This window comes from Lagopus muta, chromosome 11 (genome assembly GCF_023343835.1).
Source record: "Lagopus muta isolate bLagMut1 chromosome 11, bLagMut1 primary, whole genome shotgun sequence".
Classification (NCBI taxonomy): Eukaryota; Metazoa; Chordata; class Aves; order Galliformes; family Phasianidae; genus Lagopus; species Lagopus muta.
Window position 1 is genome coordinate 17940415 of NC_064443.1, and position 18838 is coordinate 17959252.

Sequence of the window (18838 nt, forward strand, 5' to 3'; positions counted from 1 at the left end):
GTGACCCAGGTGGCAGTGCACAGGGCTGCCCTTATCTGTGCAATTTCAGTAATAGAAATCTGTTAAAAGGAAATCATTCTTTGTCCTCTCTTGTGTCGTTGGTCATCTTGGTCTTAAGCTGTACTGAAATTCAAACATCTGTCTGCTTTCAGGCCTTCATCCTTTGGGCTGTAATTCACTGCTTGGAAATATCCATTTTTAAAGAGCTGGCATTTGAAAGTGGAGTTATGTGTTGGCCTACATACATTAGTTGTTGAGAGGTTTTTTTCTTCATAATGATGCCAAATATAAAGCTTCTCATTACTCAGGTGTTACTAGGAATTCATCTTGAAAGCAAGTCCAGGTAGTTAACAGATATTTCCACCATCATAAAGTGGAGCACGTAGGGCTAGTGAAGGCAGCATGGGCATCTCCATGAATTGCCCCAGTTTTTGTTGTAATACAGCTTGAAGGTTCAACATATGAATCCAGGCTGCTTTCCTCCTTGCTCCTTTAAGACAAAATGAGTTGTGCATTGCAGTGCATTTCCAGCAGGGAGCCGCTGTTTCATCAGGTCGGTGCATCCTGGTGTTCCATTGTGTTAAGCAGCATCATGATGTAAGTGCCTCCTATGATGAAGTGCTTGCTGAGTGCTGGAAATCGGGAAAATAAATGTTTATCTGTAGCTCAGGAAGTTGCTGAGCTGAAAAAGAACAAATGCAAATCAAACATTTGCTTCGGTCGTAATTTCTCCTTTTGGAGCCTGAGCCCCTAAAGCCCATCCTGCTGTATTGATGGCATCTTGTTTGCTTTAAGTTTTTAATTACTTTTCTCCCCTTCTCTACTTGTTCTCTTGCACTAAAGTGTAAGAAATAGTAGAAAAATGCCTGCCTGTGTTGTGAGCATTTGTCTGAAATAATTATCTGGAGCATGTAGGATTCTCCCTCGTTCTTTCCACTGCTTTTTTAATCAGAACTTAACGATGGTCCTGTGTCAGCCAGTCTGTGAACCTCCATGGAAACATAATGTAAGAGTAAATATTGTTGTGGGAATGTGGCATGAGGTGCAGATATAACAGCATGATGGGCAATGGGAGAAGTGTAAGCAGTCAAGCTGTAGACAAGAAAAGATGATTGAAGTCCTGAAGTCCTGAACGTATTTGTGCAATTCCAATTTGGCTTCAGTGAGCGTTCATTGTGTATGTGATCCAGAGATTATACGTGATAAAGCACAGAATTTAACCCAGGGTTTGAGTAGGAATATAGACATTTGTGGAAGGGCTGCAGGAATACTCTCACCTGCATGGTTTCTTCTGGAAATGAGCTCTGTTACAACTAAGGATGACTTCCCCTGAAACGTCACAAAACTTTTCCAGCCCTTATGAGCCTACAACCACACCAGGATCCCAATGGCAGCTGCTGCACACTACAGCAGCATTCGCTAGGCACTTCTACCTGACAGAGCTTATTAAGTGCTTAAATCACACGCAGTGAGAGTTTTGGAAATGTAGGGAACATCAGGAAGTTTTCATGACTGTTCCAGTGAGCCCTGGGTATGGTATCTCAGCATTCCTCAGGATGAGCCGTGTGATTTGGGTGCCATAAAAACGATGCTGTATTGCTTTATGTTCTCAAACCTCTTCTAGATCAATACTCCCTGCTGCCTCTCTTCCCAAGAGCTGCATGAATAATTGATCTGGGGGCCTTGCTAGCTAAAATGAAAACAAGTACACAAAAAATAAGTTGGGTTTGTCCAGAGTGTTTCATTCCATATTAAGCCTTTTTTATTACATTTAGGTATATTTAGAAACAGTGAAGCATTTTGAAATGTCAAATGGACTGTTTACTTTTAAAGCTGTTGGTGAAAACATTTTTACTTTGTTTGGATTTTGGTTTGGGTTTTTTATGACACTGTTAATCAAGCTTGGCAAGATACGTTTGTTGGGAAGATAAGAGGGAAAAAAAAAAGAGCACCCTCAGCCCTTCCCAGCCCAAAAAATATCCATACAGCACAAAGTAAAGCAAGTCCTCTCTTGCGTTTCTCAGGGCTCTGAGCACAAGTCTGTAGGGAATGAGCCCAGGGATTATCTGGAGGTCACTGTGCTGTTGATCTCCAAAATATAAATGATCAAAACATTTTTTATGCCAAATAGCTGTTTCTGTTACAGGGTGTGGGAACTTTAGTCGGATTCATTTGGTGTTCAGGACAGGGTTCATTAACGTTTTACCTACAGTTTTCAGCTACCTTCTGTCATCCTTGGAGGTCCTTTCATCGTGAGGCTGGATGCTAAAGCAAAAGTCATAGGAAGGTGTGCAAGTTTCATGTGGCCATTGGTGGCACATCCATAAACATGCAGAAGACCAAGCTTGTAAATCCAGCCCTGAAACCCGTCCTGTCCCTGTCTGTGGGGAGATGAATGAATTTGGCTTGGGGCATTTCTTCACTTCCCCCCCCCCCCCCCCTTCCCTAGATTTTCTTATCTTTATGGAAGATCTGTATACACGATACTCTCATGACATCTGCCTTCCTGCCCTGGTGAGAAAATCCCATAGAATAAAGGATTTTGAATTTCCAAGTGTGGTGGGAAATGATGAATGTACGTGGAAAAGTGTCTCTGGATTACTCAGCTATTTAAGCATTGTGTTCTTTGCATTCTGCAGAGGCATGGTGCATTCTGAGCTCTCTTTTCATAGCCTGTACCACCACACCTATTGCTTTTTTCCTCACTCATTTTATCTCAGTAATCTATGGGAAAAAAAATAGACTGTCTGATGGCTTCTTTGGGTGGCTTAGATATGCTTCTAGTGCTTGAATGTGCACTATAAACTTGCTGACCTTTGTATAGGATGTCCTTTCCCCCTGCCCAAGTGCCTATGGCCGCTGAAGATGGTGCTCCAGGTCCTTCTGTGCCATCATTTGTTTCTGTAGAAAAGCCCTGGACAGAACTGCTTAGTTTTGAAGGTATTTGTACTTATTATTACACAAAAAGAAAAGCCAGAGGAACAGTTGTCAATCTCTTTGCAGCGCCCGTTTTCAAGATGTGCTTCTGGATGTCCATCTCCCCAAAGAGGAGGGCATTTATTAAGGTTCAGTTGTTCAAATGCCATTACTGCTGTTGGAAATACACCCGTGTAGTCCCTGTCTGTGAGCCGAAATGTTGACAGAGAGTTATTTTCACATCTTTTCATGTAATGGATGTGTTCAGGTTTTTCCTGCTCTCTCCTGCCTTTTTTCCCCTGATAGCTGAGAGAACTTTTAGTTCTGTTGCACAGCTTAATCGAGTAGAACTAACGAAATTTTAGCATTTGACAGAAGAGATGGCAATTCTGATTTCATCTCAATCTCAGCCTTTCATGCTGAATGGTAGGTAGTGAAGTGTAGACACCAGGCATGTTTTCAGAAAGCACTTTACTGATTACAGTGGTGCTGAGACCACTTCTGTGCTCTGCAGAAAAAAATGACTCATGCCTGGCTTCTCCTCTGGTCATATTTTCTCTACTTTTATCGTTTTCTTTTTCTTTTTTGAGCAATGATGGGCACTTCGATGGCTGGAAACAGTGGAGATGTTTGGGCTGTAAGTATGGCTGATAGGATTTTCAGCCATTTCCATGCCATCACTAGAGCAGTGTATGGGAGCCTTCCCCTTGAGCAGGTTAGAGTTGTTGGTCATATTCTCCATTGCTGCCCTTCGAGTCAACATTAAGCAAAGCTGGCATAAAAACTTTGACAAGTATTTAAACAGTCAGCCTTGAAAAAACAATGGAATGAGGAAAAAAAGGTATCTCTAAATCACTGACAGCCAGAGAGGCCAAGGATGTTTCTGTCTCATGTCTGCCTGACTGCAGCTGATGATTTCAGCTTCAGTTCCATCCAAGCTGTGCTGGCCTGCTCTGCCTGCTGTGCAGCATCGATGCCAATGACAACTGCTGGATGCTGTGGATTTAAGCACGCATTCCTTAAGTGTTAAATCAGCTTCTCAGTGCTGGATCCTTCTCTTAAGACACATTCCCATTAAGGTGATATTCTTAGAGGAATGAAAAATTTGGATCAGACAAGTACCATTGCTTTTTTTCTGTTTGTTGGAATGCCATTGCTTCTCCTGCCCTGTTTCTTGCATGCCAGGTGACCTGGAGTGTTTTATGTCCCCATCCCACTTCACTACACTAACCAAAATATTCAACCTTTGCTTCCCTGCAGTTCCTTTCAGTGCAGTATGCTCAGAGGTTTGTAAAGATGTACTTCTTGCACTTCTTGCACTTCTTCTAAAAGCCCAGAGCTGTTCTCTTGCCTTTTGCCAAGCAGACTGCCATACTACCCCGCTTCTTCCTTCTTGAGGCATTAGCAGTTTCTTTTCTTTCATTCCTATCTTAATGTCTTTATAAACCTTTTCTGCTTGGTTGAATTTGGTTCCAATTAGCGAGAAGTTAATTTAGAGAGGAGCATCTCACAGGCAATGTGGTTATAAAAGTTCAATTTCTCCAGGAAACCAAGCAAAAAATCTGCAAAGCTGGTGGCAAGTGTTGATTCACTGCTTTAACTCTTTCTCAAAATGCCACGAGGTCACCAAGCAATCTTCGTGGGTTGCTACAAAGGTTGAAGCCAAAGCCCTTGTGGCTGCAGAAGAAAGGATAGAAGTATTTTGCATTAGTACAGACCAGTGGAGGTCCTGGCTTGTTTGATACCACCCAGCAGTGGTGGTGGAGCAAGGCTGAAGTAGGATTGCGTTTTCCACAGGCTGAGGCTCAGCCCACAAGTGTCTTTCTTGGAACAGGAGTAAAAAGCAAAACTGAGGCAAGATCTAGGTGCTGGAGAGTGAGGATTGCAGATATGCTGGCAGTGGAAAAGAATGCCAGGCAATCACAAATCACACACAAAAAAAGCTTTTCAATCTTTTTCAAGGTTGTTTGGCATAACTGGTGCATATCTTGGACCTTAAAGTGACACCTGGTCCATGTTGTTTCATATATGTAAGGTACCATCAAATACGCTTTGAGGGAAATAGTGCAGCACTAAAAATACCTGCCTCTCCTAAGAGGAGAAATTGATTAATAGTGACCCCCAGCCACATAGCCCCATGCAGCAGTTAGATGTGCATGTGCAAATAAATGCCAGCACTTAAAAGCAAGTATGCTGTTGTGCTCTAAAGCCTCCAAGTGATCAGAAAACGATGTCCCCACAGCCACCTGTTGTGAGCAGCATCAATGTGCACCTCAGAGGCAGGATCCCCCCAGCCACTGAAGAGGAACAACCCTGCTGTAAGCTGTGCTGGCTCTCAGCAGCCTGGCAGCACTTCTGGACAGTGCAGCATTATCTGATGCTCTCCTCTCTTGCAGCAGCATGGCAGTGAGCGTGGAGCTGCAGGAGAGCAGCATGCTTTGTGCAGGGCTCCACGTGCTGAGGGTTATTGCAGTTCAGGAAAAGAAGTTTCATTAAACTTAGATGCAGGCATATGAAAGTCATTTAAATAAGAAGTGATTGAGAGATGTAGCTTCCATTCAGAGTGCATCTCCCATCATTTATTTTTTACATTACACCACGGTCAGCGTTTAAATTATTAAGAGTAAGAGAAGCTTCTTAGGGGATAGAAATGGATGAAACTAAAATTAATCTGACATGATCCTTTCTCTAAAACTGCTGATTCAGCATGTGTACAGGTTTATCAACATATTTAGTGGTAAGAGAGCAGGATAAATTATTCCCAAATTTGGATGAGGGAAATGTGCTTTTGTAACTCGCTCACTATTCTTGTTTTCTGCTTACATAAAAGCACATTTCTGATGGCACAGTGAACGTATAGGTGTTGTTTTAATTGAGTAACTTATGAAATCAGACGTATTTCCAGTAACAAATGCCAAGCACATTTTGGATTTGTGCTTCTCTAGGAACCTGTCTGTGTGAGCAGCGCCTGTGCCTGGCCTGCGATCTGCCCTGCTTCAGCAGAACTGGGTTTTGTGAGCAGGAGTTGCAAAATAGGTCACAGTTGAGGACAGAGTTTCACACAGGCATTCAGACCCCAGTTTTCATCTGCCGTACATCATTTATTCACCTTTGGTGTCAGCAGAGCTGCTTCACTTCCTGGCTGGGAAGGTTCTGACTCTGTAACTTTGCGATACAGTTTTAAGTGAGACAGCAGATTTCCTTATGTTTTTGCCCTCTTACGGTGTGCTGGGTGTTTGTGCCCCAGCTGGACTGTCCCAGGGTGGGCAGTGAGGTGGGATGGACGGTGCTTGTAACTCCTGTAGAGAGCAGGCTCATTTTTCCAGTATGGACCTTGGAAATAATAAGGATCATGACATTAATGGATTTTTCGTTTATCAGTGGCAGCCCATGACATGTTTAAAAAGAGATGATCTGCAAGCTAGTCACGTGGTGCATTCCCCTGTTATATTGCCTTTGCTTCTAAATGAAGATTGAAGTGGTATTGGAGAAGGTAGCATAGACAGAGGCTGCCTGAAGACTGAAATCTGTCATCTGACAGAGCTCAGTCAATAGGCATTTATCCAAAGTCTTAACATCTTGTGATCTCCATGCAAAATAAATTAGGGATGTGAGGACAGCTCCCAGGCTCTTCTAACCATTTTGCCACAACCCTTACCCCCCCTCACCCCACTGTAAATGGCCACTGGCAACACACTCACAGGGTCAGCCAGGGTCTGATCTGCTCTCAGCTCCCTTGGGATGCTCATAACAGAAAGCACGCCCTCAACATCAGCTCCGCATCTCTAATTCTGCAGTCAGCTTTGAGTTTCCGGATCTCTGAGTGCAACTATTGCTCCGTGCAAAAGTCCTGCGCTCCTTCCTGCTGAGGTGTTGTTTTGTTGCTAAAAAATACGTCAGGTGATTGGTTTGAGCATTTTCTGCTATCTGATGCATACGGCTCAGTGTGCAACTGGATGTTGCTTTTAACTGGTGTATGTCAAAACACTGCCTATCGAATTTGTAGGGTTTTTTTCCTATGTCGTGTGGAGGAGTGGTGTGGCATTGTGTATGGAGATATCTGTGCAGTGATCTGCCCTAAAGGACGCACTGCTCACCCTCATTGCTTGGCCAAATATTTCAACCTTGGAGCTGATTGTGATATTAATTCACTGCAGTTACCAAATGCTCCACATCCAACTTTGTTTTTTGAAAGGTTTGATCTAATCTCTTATAGCTACAGTAAGAGGCTGATCAAAGGTACTGAAGGCTGGTATTAGAGGATTAACTGGGTCACATTGAAATATGTTTTAAAATAAGCCCAGGGACCTTTAGCTTTACTGAAGCAAGTGCACAAAAAAAAGGAAGATTTTTAGGCTAACTCTCCCTGGCTTTAAACAGAAAACAAACTGATGGATTAAATCTGCGAGTCATTCCTTAAGGTGATATCTGCAGCGCTCTGTGTAGAACAAGCTGGGGAAATACAAGCAATGATTGAATCTCGCAGCTCAGAAATGTAGTGCAGAATTAACATGCAGTGTGTCATTTATGTACATGCTCAGCTTACAGCATACCTTTTTTTCATTTGACATTTGCCCATAAGTAACTAATAGCTTCAGTCGGGCCCCCCATGTCTTTTATTTTGGCTCTCCCTCCTTTCCCTTTGCTGCTGACTGTGTCTATCACAGAGGTGCTTTGTTGGTTCCTTTGTGTTCCTTCGTGGGGATGCTGATGCCACTCTGTAGAATGTATCGAGCTATTATTATTGTGGGTTTCTTTTAACCTACATTTCTTCATTGAGATCAGCTTAAAAACAGAGTGAGCATCATAAAGCCTGGTGGAAGAAACGTCAAATCATCTGGGGTTAAATGAGACCAAGCGTGCAACTTGTAGGTGTGAAACTTGGGCACAGTTCTCTGGTGGTTGTGAAATGCACAAGGTTCCCCAAAAATAGAATAACTCTTGGAATAATTGCAATCTGAGGTTTGTTTGGGGATTTCTTTTGCTCTGGCAGGACCAGGCTAAGCTGTACATTCCTGTAAGACAGTTTATCAGGTTTGTCAAGACAAAACCTGTCAGCCTTTATGCCAGATTGCTGTAGGTGTGGGATGGTGCCTGCTGCCCATAAGGCCTTTTGAAATAGGTATGTTTATTTAGCTGTAGTAAATACAGTGAAATGACACTCTCAGCAACATTTTCCATTCAGTCATAGATAAAGGCTGCTGCTGATTTCTCTCCCGGGGGAATTTCAGGTTAGAAATTTGTCACAGTCCCAAAAGGCATGGTGCAGTACTCATTAATGTTTACAGTGCCATGCAGGCGGTGTAGCCAGCCATCGACTGGGGCTGGAGGCTGTTAACGAGAGATAAGCCAGGTCAATTATGTGCAGCCATCAAATATTTAACTATTTTAGATACTGACAAATGGAGATGCAGCAGATGCAGGTGATTATTGATCGGGTTTCAGGTAATGAGGACCTCTCACCTTTTTTATTACTCTCACCTGGAGCTCCATGTGCTGGGCGGGCATGGAGTCACTGGGCCAGGAAGCAAGCACAGCCCTGACCACGTTGCAGATGGCTGTCTGCCCCAAAGCTTGGCCAGTTGGTGCATTTTCCTCATTCATGCTTCTGATTCATTAATGTGAGTGACATCAATTTGTGTATTTGCATTGTTTGTGACTAAGAGGATGGCAAGCTCTGTTAATGGGCATTAGAAATTGTGCTCACCACATGCGTTTTGATGCGTGTCTGCAGTATATCCAGCTTTCCTGCTACCGTAAACCAGTGCCAACATACACAGGGGCACAGTTAAGTTTGCAGGAGTTACTGCCTCAAAGTGGAGAGGGATTGCTTGCTTGGTGTGGAGATGACAGCAGTGCAACCTGCAGCATCACCCCATTCTCTTCTGGGGCATTATTCCCTGCTAGACCTTGTGGGGAAGTTGCAGCATCAGTATTGGAGGGTTTGAAGAAAAGCTTTGAAAACTCACAGAGATGTTATAGTTGTGAGTTATCGAACCTCAGGATGGAGAGATGACCTCTCAGTCTGCCTACCTCCTTCTTTGATTTCATGTCTTCATAACAGTTCCCATCTCATTAACCCCCTTCCCTTACTGCTTTACATCCTCGTGGATCTGACTGGATTTGTGTCTGATTGGTTTCCAGGAGTGTGTTGTTGTATGGCAGCATCCTTTCCTGTAGCTGCTTATAACACAGTTTCAGGTAAAACCTCTAAATAGCAAAGCATCCTCTTGCTTATCCTTCAGATGCTTCCTAATGTGCCTCATGAAAGCTTTTTACTTTCTATAAAGCTGCTGGGAATGAGGATGGGTCTCAGAAACGTTATAGCTGTTCCTTAAACAATGTAGGTAAATACTCCGTGGCAGATAATTGTGCTTTCTTTGTCAGAGGCCATATCATCATTGGCCCTAATTGACCAGTGGTGCTTTTGTACTTCTCTAAGCTGAATTCTGGACATTGATTCACTCATATTAAGGGTTTATTGTCCTACCTGTAAGGATAGTTCATATCTTCGTTTGCCACTGGTTGACTTTCGAGCAGCGGCATTGTCAGTTTTAGTACAGATGACTGTTTAGCCAAAAATATCTTATTAACTTTAGATTAATCTTGTCCATTATTCATGACTCCTTTTATTAAAATGTGCAGTTGTGTCCCAGAAGCAGCGCTGCTACCTGGCTGCCCCGGAGCACGGAGCTGAGGGGAGAGCTGTCGAGCAGTGTTTGCACCCAGGTTGATTCCTTTAAATTATGCAGCAATTATTTAAGAAGAGAAGATAAAAAAAAATTGATCCCGAGTGCTGGCAGGGCAATGAAACGGGCTACAAGATCACAAAAGAAATGTGTACAATGCATAATTCATGCAGCTCTATTATTATAATAAAACCACGAAGGAGAAAAACTGTCAAAAACTCCAGGTGTGACACTGACAAACAGGTATGGGTGGAAAGGAGCATTGGGGGTTGGGTAGGGCCAAGTGTGTGGTAAGTAATGCCACGAGTTCATCTTTCCCTGACAGTCCTTTGTCTTGTCTTTCACACTGCATGCTCGTGCAAACAGCTATAGCACATTAAGCCTCCTGGTCAGCTCTTTATGTTATTCAGGGGGCTAAGGAGTTTGATCAAGCAATCAAATCCCAGTGACATTTGAAGTTAGGAATGTCCCCTACGAGCAGTCAGTAAAATATAGTAAGGTGAGAACACCAAATGAAGTCACAGGACATTTGTCAGGTGATCAGTTGCGCTTTATCATCGCCTGAATTCGCTGTCACTATCAAAGCAGTCTGTTAGTACCACTTGAGAGAAATTTAAACACCAAGACATGGAAGCAATTGGAGCAAAAGCAGAAGAAAAGCTGTAAATTATCCTCCAAAAACCACTCTGCTGTGAGGTTTATATGCTGTCACTGTAGGCAGATGCAGTTCCCACTCCAGCCCTGCTCGGAGCACAACCCCAGAGCACAGATCCCAGATGCTTAACTGCCATGCTTGGCTTATGGGGCAAGACCAGGAAGAGTGCAGACCTAACTCAGAGTGTGTTCACCACACCTGGAGCTCAGTTGTCCTCAAGGATAGCACAGCAGGACGATCCTCACCTTTCATTTAGAAATATCTCAAAATGATGCACTAATAGGCTGTATTGCTACTGCTATGTCTTGGGTTGCTTGGGACTGTTATGCAGGGAAGGGATTCTTCATTTTCTTAATTTCACATCTGTTTCTTGCATTGTGAAACAAAGCATAATTTTTACGCTTTACAGCAATTGCTGCTGAGCTTTTGTTTCACATTGAATAATAGTTCCCGCCTGTCTGACTTGAGAGTGACATAGTAGGTGATAATATATAAATTACAGGAGCTGTTAATGACAGGATTTATCTCTGTAACTTTCTGTAAAGCCTATAAAAACTAATAGTGTATTGTGCCACACTGTTCTTATTAAAAATGATAAGTTATTCCTTTTCTTTTTTTCCCAAATATTAATTTCAACATTTCATTCTCCCATTCAGCTTCATGGTAACTGTAATCTTCATGTTCTAATAGCTTTGCCCACGATAGCTACAGAGGCCTTTTTACAGCCAATGTTTCCCCACTAGACCATGTCTCTTAGTCTAACATCTGAACGTTTCTTGAGCACCTCCGTGGACAGTGACCCCGTCATTCCTTGGTCCTACTGATGGAACAGTCTTTCAATTAAAAAGCAGAAGTTTGTAATAAGTTCCTGAAATATATAGAGTATATAGAGTGTAATGTGTAATTAGAACCATGAATTGCTTGTTACCATCTGTTCTTTGTGCTGAAAGAGTGCTTGTCTGTAACTTGGTAAACGTTTCCATCACCCACAGCCACCAGGAGCTATCTCAGGCAGTATTTTAAGTGTCTGTTTACACAGATCTTACAAATTGCCTATGGGATGTGAACTGTCTATCACTTCCAGAGCAATTAGTATCTGAAACCTTATCAAAAGAAATCCGTCAAGTTTGAAAAGCCATAAATATTGCACTAGGATCTCTAAGGAAATCAAAGTGAGTTTGATACAGTATTTATTTACATGTTGCCACACAAGCAAATGCACTTACAGAGACTCCAGTCTGCCTTGTCTCCTGTGCTTTATACTCCATCAGTCCCTTGTTATTTTAGCAAGACAATTATCCAGTTGTTTTAGCTATCCTGTAGCAATAATGGACTGCTCCAAGGATGTAAGGCTGAGTAACCCAGGTGGTTGCATCTTTGTGCAGTGGTTTATTTTAATGAAAGGAAGGGAGGAATTGTGACATCGGATCTTTATTATGTCCAGCATTTGGATTTGGAGTTCCTTAGTTTTATGTAGCGAAACCAATATTACCTGAAGATGCCTTCTGGAGAGGTTTTGAGAGTTCACACTCTATAGAAATAGTTTCCCTTTAGTGCCTTTGGTTGTTGGAAGAATCCATGTTCATTTCCATTGTGGTGCTCTGACCTTCTTACTCCTGCACAGCTTCACATCTGCTTTCTTCTCTCCTGTGCCTTTCCTACCAGGGTTTCCAGCCTCTCAAGTTTCTCAGATGGTGCATGTACTCCAGACTTGTAACTAAGGTCTTGAGTTGTAACTACAGTCTTGAGTCTAACCTCTGGTGAGGTGGAGGTCAGCCTGTTCTCCCACGTGACTAAGGATAGGACTAGAGGGAATGGCCTCAAGATGTGCCAGGGGAAGTTCAGGTTGGATATTATGAGAAGTTTCTTCTCCAAAAGAACGGTGCTGGAATGGGCTGCCCAGGGAGTGATGGAGTCACAGTCCCTGGAGGTGTTCAAGAAGCATTAAACGTGGTACAGAGGGATGTGGTTTAGTGGGGTGATATTGGTGGTAGGTGGATGGCTGGACTGGATTGACTGTAGAGCTCTTCTGGAGCACTGGTGGTTCTGTGATTCTAGAGCAGAGCCTAGGAAAAGCTATTACAGCTTTCTTAAGAATGAAATGACTGTCTTGAGAATGAGGGCAGATGGGCTCTTCATTGCTTTCACCAGCAAAGAGGCAAGAACTACTTCAGGTAAAGGTGTCTTTAGCCCAGAAGCACATGGATATGGCCTAGTAATAAAAATATTTAAATTGGAAATTAATGGGTTCTAAGCAATTAAAGTAAAACCAACTTCCACTGGAAAAGCAGGAGCCAAAAACCTTGGTGCTTCTTGGTTGTCTGTGATGGGAGCATGGAACGTCCTGAGGAAGGGCAGGGTAGGACAGGGATTGCTGCTCCAGGAAAACCTCCCCATCTTGTGTTTTTATGAAGAACGTGTGATTGATTCACCATTTCATTCAACAAAGTTACAAAGTTTGGGGGTCTTTAGTGGATGCCTGCAATGTGGATGTTTGCTGAACTTTAAATGCCTCTGTGTGCTCCACAGCAGGGGTGTTTATTTGCTATTACTGGGTGCTTCTGAGATAACAAGATAATTCTTCACCAAAAGTAAATTAAAAAAAAAAAAAAAAAGGGAAAGAAAAGAGATAATAAATTACCTGCAGAAAATAATAAGCCAACTGAGAAGTGCTACCTTGTAGGCACCTGAGTATCCTCTTGGCATCAGCATGACGTTACTTATAATTAGATGCACATGTGTAAATACGATGATTAGATATTCCTACATAAACAGAATTATCATAACTTCCTAAAAGTCTAAGTAGGCACTTTATAATCCTGTTGTTAAAAATAAATAAATAAAAGCCCACAAGCTGCATTCAACCCCTCGTGTGTGTAAACAGTGGAACGTGAGGGCAGAATGTATTTTCCAAAATACCTAATGGTGGAGGTCAATTACAGTTATGACTCATTAGAGTATTAAACTAAGAATGTGCTTTTTAGTGTAATTACTGTTGCCTTAGAAAGCTACAACAATCTTGCACTCGCTTGAGTTCTTCAAGCATTTCCAGTGGGTTTGCATATTAGTCTTAGGCAAATGTAATAGGGTTATATTGCATTAACCTCACTTATAAAATGCAACCACTTGCAGCGTGTCTCTCTGTTAGTTCTTACGGCCAAATAACTTCTAAGGATGCCTTACAAAATGCAATGTTTTCTAATTAGACACATGGAAGATTACAGCTGCTTAATTTGGTGTTTGGAATTTTTTGCTGATTCTGGAATTCCAGATGAATGAAATGTATAGAGTGTGATATCACAGCTTGGCAGATCCTCCTCCAAACTCTCTTTAAATGAAAAAAGAAAAAAAAAAACAAAAAAACAACTAAGAAAGCAGAAAAAAAGGCACAAGACAGGAAGGCTGAAATGTTTGTGGCAGAAGTGGAATTGCTATAAAATACATTGTACTCTTGATTGGAAGAACTCTAAAGAACACTTCAAGAGAACTGAGGTCTACATGCAGTCTCAGAAGTGTCATAGAGTCATAGAATGGCCTGGGTTGCAAAGGCCCACAATGCTCATCCAGTCCCAACCCCTTGCTATGTGCAGGTTGCCAACCAGCAGCCCAGGCTGCCCAGAGCCACATCCAGCCTGGCCTTGAGTGCCTGCAGGGATGGGGCATCCACAGCCTCCTTGGGCAGCCTGTTCTGGTGCTTCACCACCCTCTGGGTGGAAAACTTCCTCCTAATATCCAACCTAAACCTCTCCTGTCTCAGTTTAAAACCATTCCCCCTTGTCCTATCACTGCCCACCCTTGTGGATACACTCCCTTCAAGTACTGGAAGGCTGCAATGAGGTCTCCTCAGAGCCTTTTCTTCTCCAAGCGAAACAATCCCGGTTCCCTCAACCTTCCCTTGTAGGAGAGGTGTTCCAGGTGTCACATTGGGAAATTTCTGTCCATAAACGATGAGAACTTGTAAAATGTTTGCTATTTGGTCATTTCATGGGCTGTGATTCCCTAACCGAGGGGAGCAGGGTGCAAATCATTTTCGGGGCTCTAGTTGAGTTTTGGGCTGGAGCCCCTCATTAGCCATGGCTTGGTTGTCACCAGCACTGATGGTCCCTGTGCTTCCAGAGCTCACCTACGCCTGGATCTTCAATGAGTACCCATCGTTCGTGCACCAGGACAACCGCCGCTTCGTCTCGCAGGAGACGGGGAATCTGTACATCGCAAAGGTGGAAGCTTCAGACGTGGGCAACTACACGTGTGTGGTGACCAACACGGTGACCAACAGCCGGGTCCTGGGCCCTCCCACCCCGCTCATCCTCAGGAACGACGGTAGGACTTGTTTGGGTTTCTTTGGCTGTCATGCAAGATTTAAGGAATGGCCTTAAATATTTCCATGTTAGAATAGAAGGATTTTCTCCCTCACAGAGCTTTGTGAGACCCGTGGTTTAGCTATTGGTTCAGCCTCCTTCACACTGGTGGGTTTTGTGATGCTGTGGCCAAGGTTGCTATTTCTATCGTTGGAAGAACTTTCGTAAAACGGATTTTAGAGTTTGGCTATACGGTAGTTTTGTTCATTTTATGCAGCCCAAAAGAGTACAAAAGCACTTTGTTGTTTCGGTAACTGTTAGTTCAGGCTGTATTTCCCAGCAGAATCCACGCTATTTTTAGTGGTTTGTGGAATAATGCTAAAAAAATAAAATAAAATGAAAAGAAACCAAAAGAGGATTTCTAAATTTATACAGGCAATTGATTTGTATCATAGTCATTTCTAAGGAGATAAGAAAAATAAATTTGCATGTTAATTTGAAGCGTCTGTTTAAAGGCTAGCATTTAGGACATTCATTCCAGAAATAGAAATGTATTATTAGAAACTTCTTTTAGAAGAAGATCCGTTGTCACTAAGTGGTATTTCACAAAGATTCCTCCTTTGTAGGACAGGGATGTGCTGCTGCCAGCTGCGGCCGTTCATCTGTGATAAGAGAGGTCCCACGGTGGGGTGTTGGATGGGTCGGGGTGATGAGCAGTGCCCCTGTAGTGCTGGGCAGGGTGAGGACAGCTGCTCTTCTGTGCCTCAGATCCGCTCCCCTTACAGCACACCTCTACAGACGCAGTGGTTTAAGTGGCAGCAAACGTGGCCCTCTGAGTCCAGCCTAAGTCATCGCACCAGCTGCCGTGAGGAAAGCAATTCCATCCGGCTGAAACTAAGGCTGTGTGAAAGACAGGGAGGAGTATTTAAATTCATCTCATGTTAACACTTTCAGTGCTGAACGAGAAACGTTTGTAGCTATTGAATGGGCAAGATTTTTTTTTTGCAAGCCATACCTAGAGGAAAGCGCTTCCATTTGTCCAAACCAAGCTCAGTGTCTGCTGTGTTTCTGAAGCAGAGGGTAATGCTATGGTGATTGGTAGTCATCCTGATTGTCAAGTGCATTGCCAAGGGCTCTGCCCCAGCGCATCGCTCCTCTGCACGCACTCAGCTTTATTTACAGAGACCAATTGCCTTCCCGAGGTAATTCGCAGGAATGTTCTCTGATTCCTTTGATGTGCGCTCTGCTGTTTATTATAGATATGAAACTTTAATTGAACCTCTGAGGAGCTCCGGAATGCATTCCTGAGTTAAACAGCAAAGGTGCTGTAATGTCTGTAGAGCCATGGATGACAGTAATCAAAAGTAGAACGTGCGTTTTAAAATAGGAGTGCACTACTGTTAGACACAAACTTCATTTTAAAAATCTGCAAGGCTGTTTTTGATTCCATGTAGAGTAACCTATAAGATCTGAATAGAACACAGTGTTAAGCTTGAGAAGAGAAATTACATATGAAGTACATCTACTCTGAATGTGAGGGGTGAGTGAAATGGTGCTGCCATTGGCAAATGTGTTGTGTTTATCTTTTGTGTTCCTGCTTGGCGTGTCCAGCAATACACGTTATTTGCTTTACAACACTGTGTCATTAAATCAGTACCCTCAGAGGCTGGTTCATCAGCAGTTAGTGTTTCAGTTCCATTTAACTTCAATTAGTGAATTTAATGGGAAAAAAAAAAAAGCATAATGTGCCTCCCTGGATTAATGTAAGTCACTGACTTGCTTCCCCCACGTGGGACTCCTGTGCAGCTCCAGGGGGTCTGCAGCACTGGGATCCTCAGCCTGGGCTGGGGCTGCTGACCGCCTCCAGCGAACCCAGCACAAAAGAGATTGGCATTACACGTGTTGGAGGTACCGCCTGACTGGCTTTGTTTTGAAATGCATGCTGTGAATTCTCAAAAACACTTCACAGAAATCTCTGAAATGTGTTTTTCTCAGAAATCATAGCTGATGTTCGCTTTGTGGCCAAAGCTCCAGCACCCTCCACTCCACCTCCCTCACTTCAGCCCAGCAGCCGCTGCCCTCTCTGGGCTGCTGTGCAGTATTATTAGGGCTGAGATCACTGCCTGAACACAAGATTTTTCCACCTTTCCTCTTCAGTGTATTGCAGTAACTCTTCTAGACTCAGCCACAAGTCAGTTAGGCTTTGTAAGCTGCATACCTGCCATCTTAGTCATGGTTATTTTACTTACATGTGATCATCTTAGAAAAACAGCTTATCAGCATGTTTTTAAAGCAAGGCTTGCTTTACCATAGCAAGCTTCTGATGTACAGGCTGCAGAAGGGGAAGATGCAGGAATACAGTATAAGGCCTGACCCGATGGGCAGACTGCATTCCTTCCCTGTGCCTTTATGCTTCTCTTTATGCTTGCTGTCATTGGTGGTGCTCTGGAGTTACAGGTCTGCTGTTGTCTGCAAAGCTGTTTAGCAACCAGAGCTGCAGGAATCAGGCTCCCCTCCTGCTGCTGTGTGTACCGTTTGCTATCCCCAGAAAGCTCTTCCTCCCTGGAAAAACTTCTCCCTTAAGAGAGCTTACAAATAGGAGGGGATTCAACTCTTTACAGAGGTAAATAACAGCAGGACAAGGGAAAATGGTTTTAAGTTGAGGGAGGGAAGATTTTGGATGGATATCAGGGGAAAGTTCTAAACCAAGAGAATGGTGAGGTGCTGGAACAAATGCCCAGAGAAGTTGTGGATGCCTCATCCCTAGTGTTCAAGGCTGGGTTGGATGGGGCCCTGGGCAGTCTGGTCTAGTATTAGATATGGAGGTTGGCAGCCCTGCCTGCAGCAGGGGGGTTGGAGCTTCATGATCCTTGAGGTCTCTTCCAACCCAAGCCATTCAGTAATTCTATGATTCTATGAGATGAATACCCCAGAGGGCTCCAGGAAGGGCAGTGGGAGCACATTGTGCCATGCCTCTGGTAGTCCAACCTCTCTGTGCCAGCAACACGTGATCTCATGGGGATTGGTAAGGTGGACAAAGTGCAGCAGGCACTGGGAAAGGGATGGGTTTTCAGCTGTTCCTCTTAAAAATTCTCTCCCACAAATGCACTGAATTGCTTTTCATTTAAATACTTTTCTATAGCTAGATGGATATCTGACAGTGAGGATGCTTGGATAAAAGCTTTCCCTGGGATAAGTGCAGTATCACATCAGTGCAGCAGTCCCCAAAACTGCACATCTGTGATTTGAGGTTTGTCCCTCTGAATAGCACACATGTGCTCCCATACAAGGCTTTGGGAATGACACCCAATTAAAGGTGTTTGGGAGTGGCACTGGTTTAAGACACAGTATGTGGAGGAGAGCAGAGGTGTGGGCTGCTCAGCTGTGCCATCCATCTCCTGGCCCTGGGTTTGTCCTGGCTGTAGCTGACAGCTTCCTGCAGCACAGAAATGGCTCGCTGCACGATTTCCATGCTGGGCAATATAATAAAGAGCCAAATGCATGTGGCACCCAAAGGCTGGGAGCAACCCCAAAGCCTGAAGGCATCCACCAGGAGCGCAGTTCTTGGTGCAGCTGAGACAGAACAGGGACCTGTGAGCACCAAGCATTTGCTTGGCACCTCTCTGCTGCAGTCCCAGTGCCACAGCAGCCCTTCTGCAGTGCTCCACTTCTTCTCTTTAAAATGCACTTTGGGTTTTTACATGAAAATTAAAACAGTAATAGTGGAAAAGAGCTGCAATAGACCTGGAATGAAATTACCGTCAGCAGCAGCTGTATGGGCCAATTAAACTTTAACATTTCACAGGTGTTGTCAGGAAATGCATATCCTCAGACAAATGAGTTTGCTTCTGAATTCCTGGGACTTTCATCCAAAAGCACGTTTTTAAGCCTTGAAACTGGGAGAAAAATATGAAATCCTCTGAACTGCAAACGCGTACAGCATCTGATGTGTCATGACACTGAAAACATCCTCCAAGCTACAAACCCAGGCTGTATTTTAGTCTTTTATTTTCTCCCTTATTCTTTCCACCTGCAATGCTAAGTCAGATGTTAACTCACCTAGGAACAGCAGGAAAAAATAAGGACTGTCGGTGTGAAAAAGAGCTTAGATTTGGTAGTGAGGTATCTCCAACGTACCCACGTTTTTCCTTTAAGGCAGAGAAGCCAGAGCTTGATGTACACCTGGTGTCTCCAGGGGGGTGGTTGGGGCTGTGATGGGATCCCGGTGGTTTTTCCAGGAACGGATGCTGGTTTTGAAGTGGGGAGTGTTTGCAGTAATG

General features: G+C 43.6%; 1 protein-coding gene across 5 annotated transcripts in view; it reads left to right on the forward strand.

Annotated features, from left to right (window-relative positions):
* LOC125698623 (contactin-4) overlaps window positions 1–18838 on the forward strand; it is a 304595-nt gene that overhangs the window by 224365 nt on the left and 61392 nt on the right. For all 5 annotated transcript variants that reach the window (XM_048957196.1, XM_048957198.1, XM_048957194.1 and 2 more), the window contains one exon: window positions 14377–14580. In XM_048957196.1, coding sequence (XP_048813153.1) covers window positions 14377–14580 — 204 coding nt within the window. The remainder of the gene's footprint in view (window positions 1–14376; window positions 14581–18838) is intronic.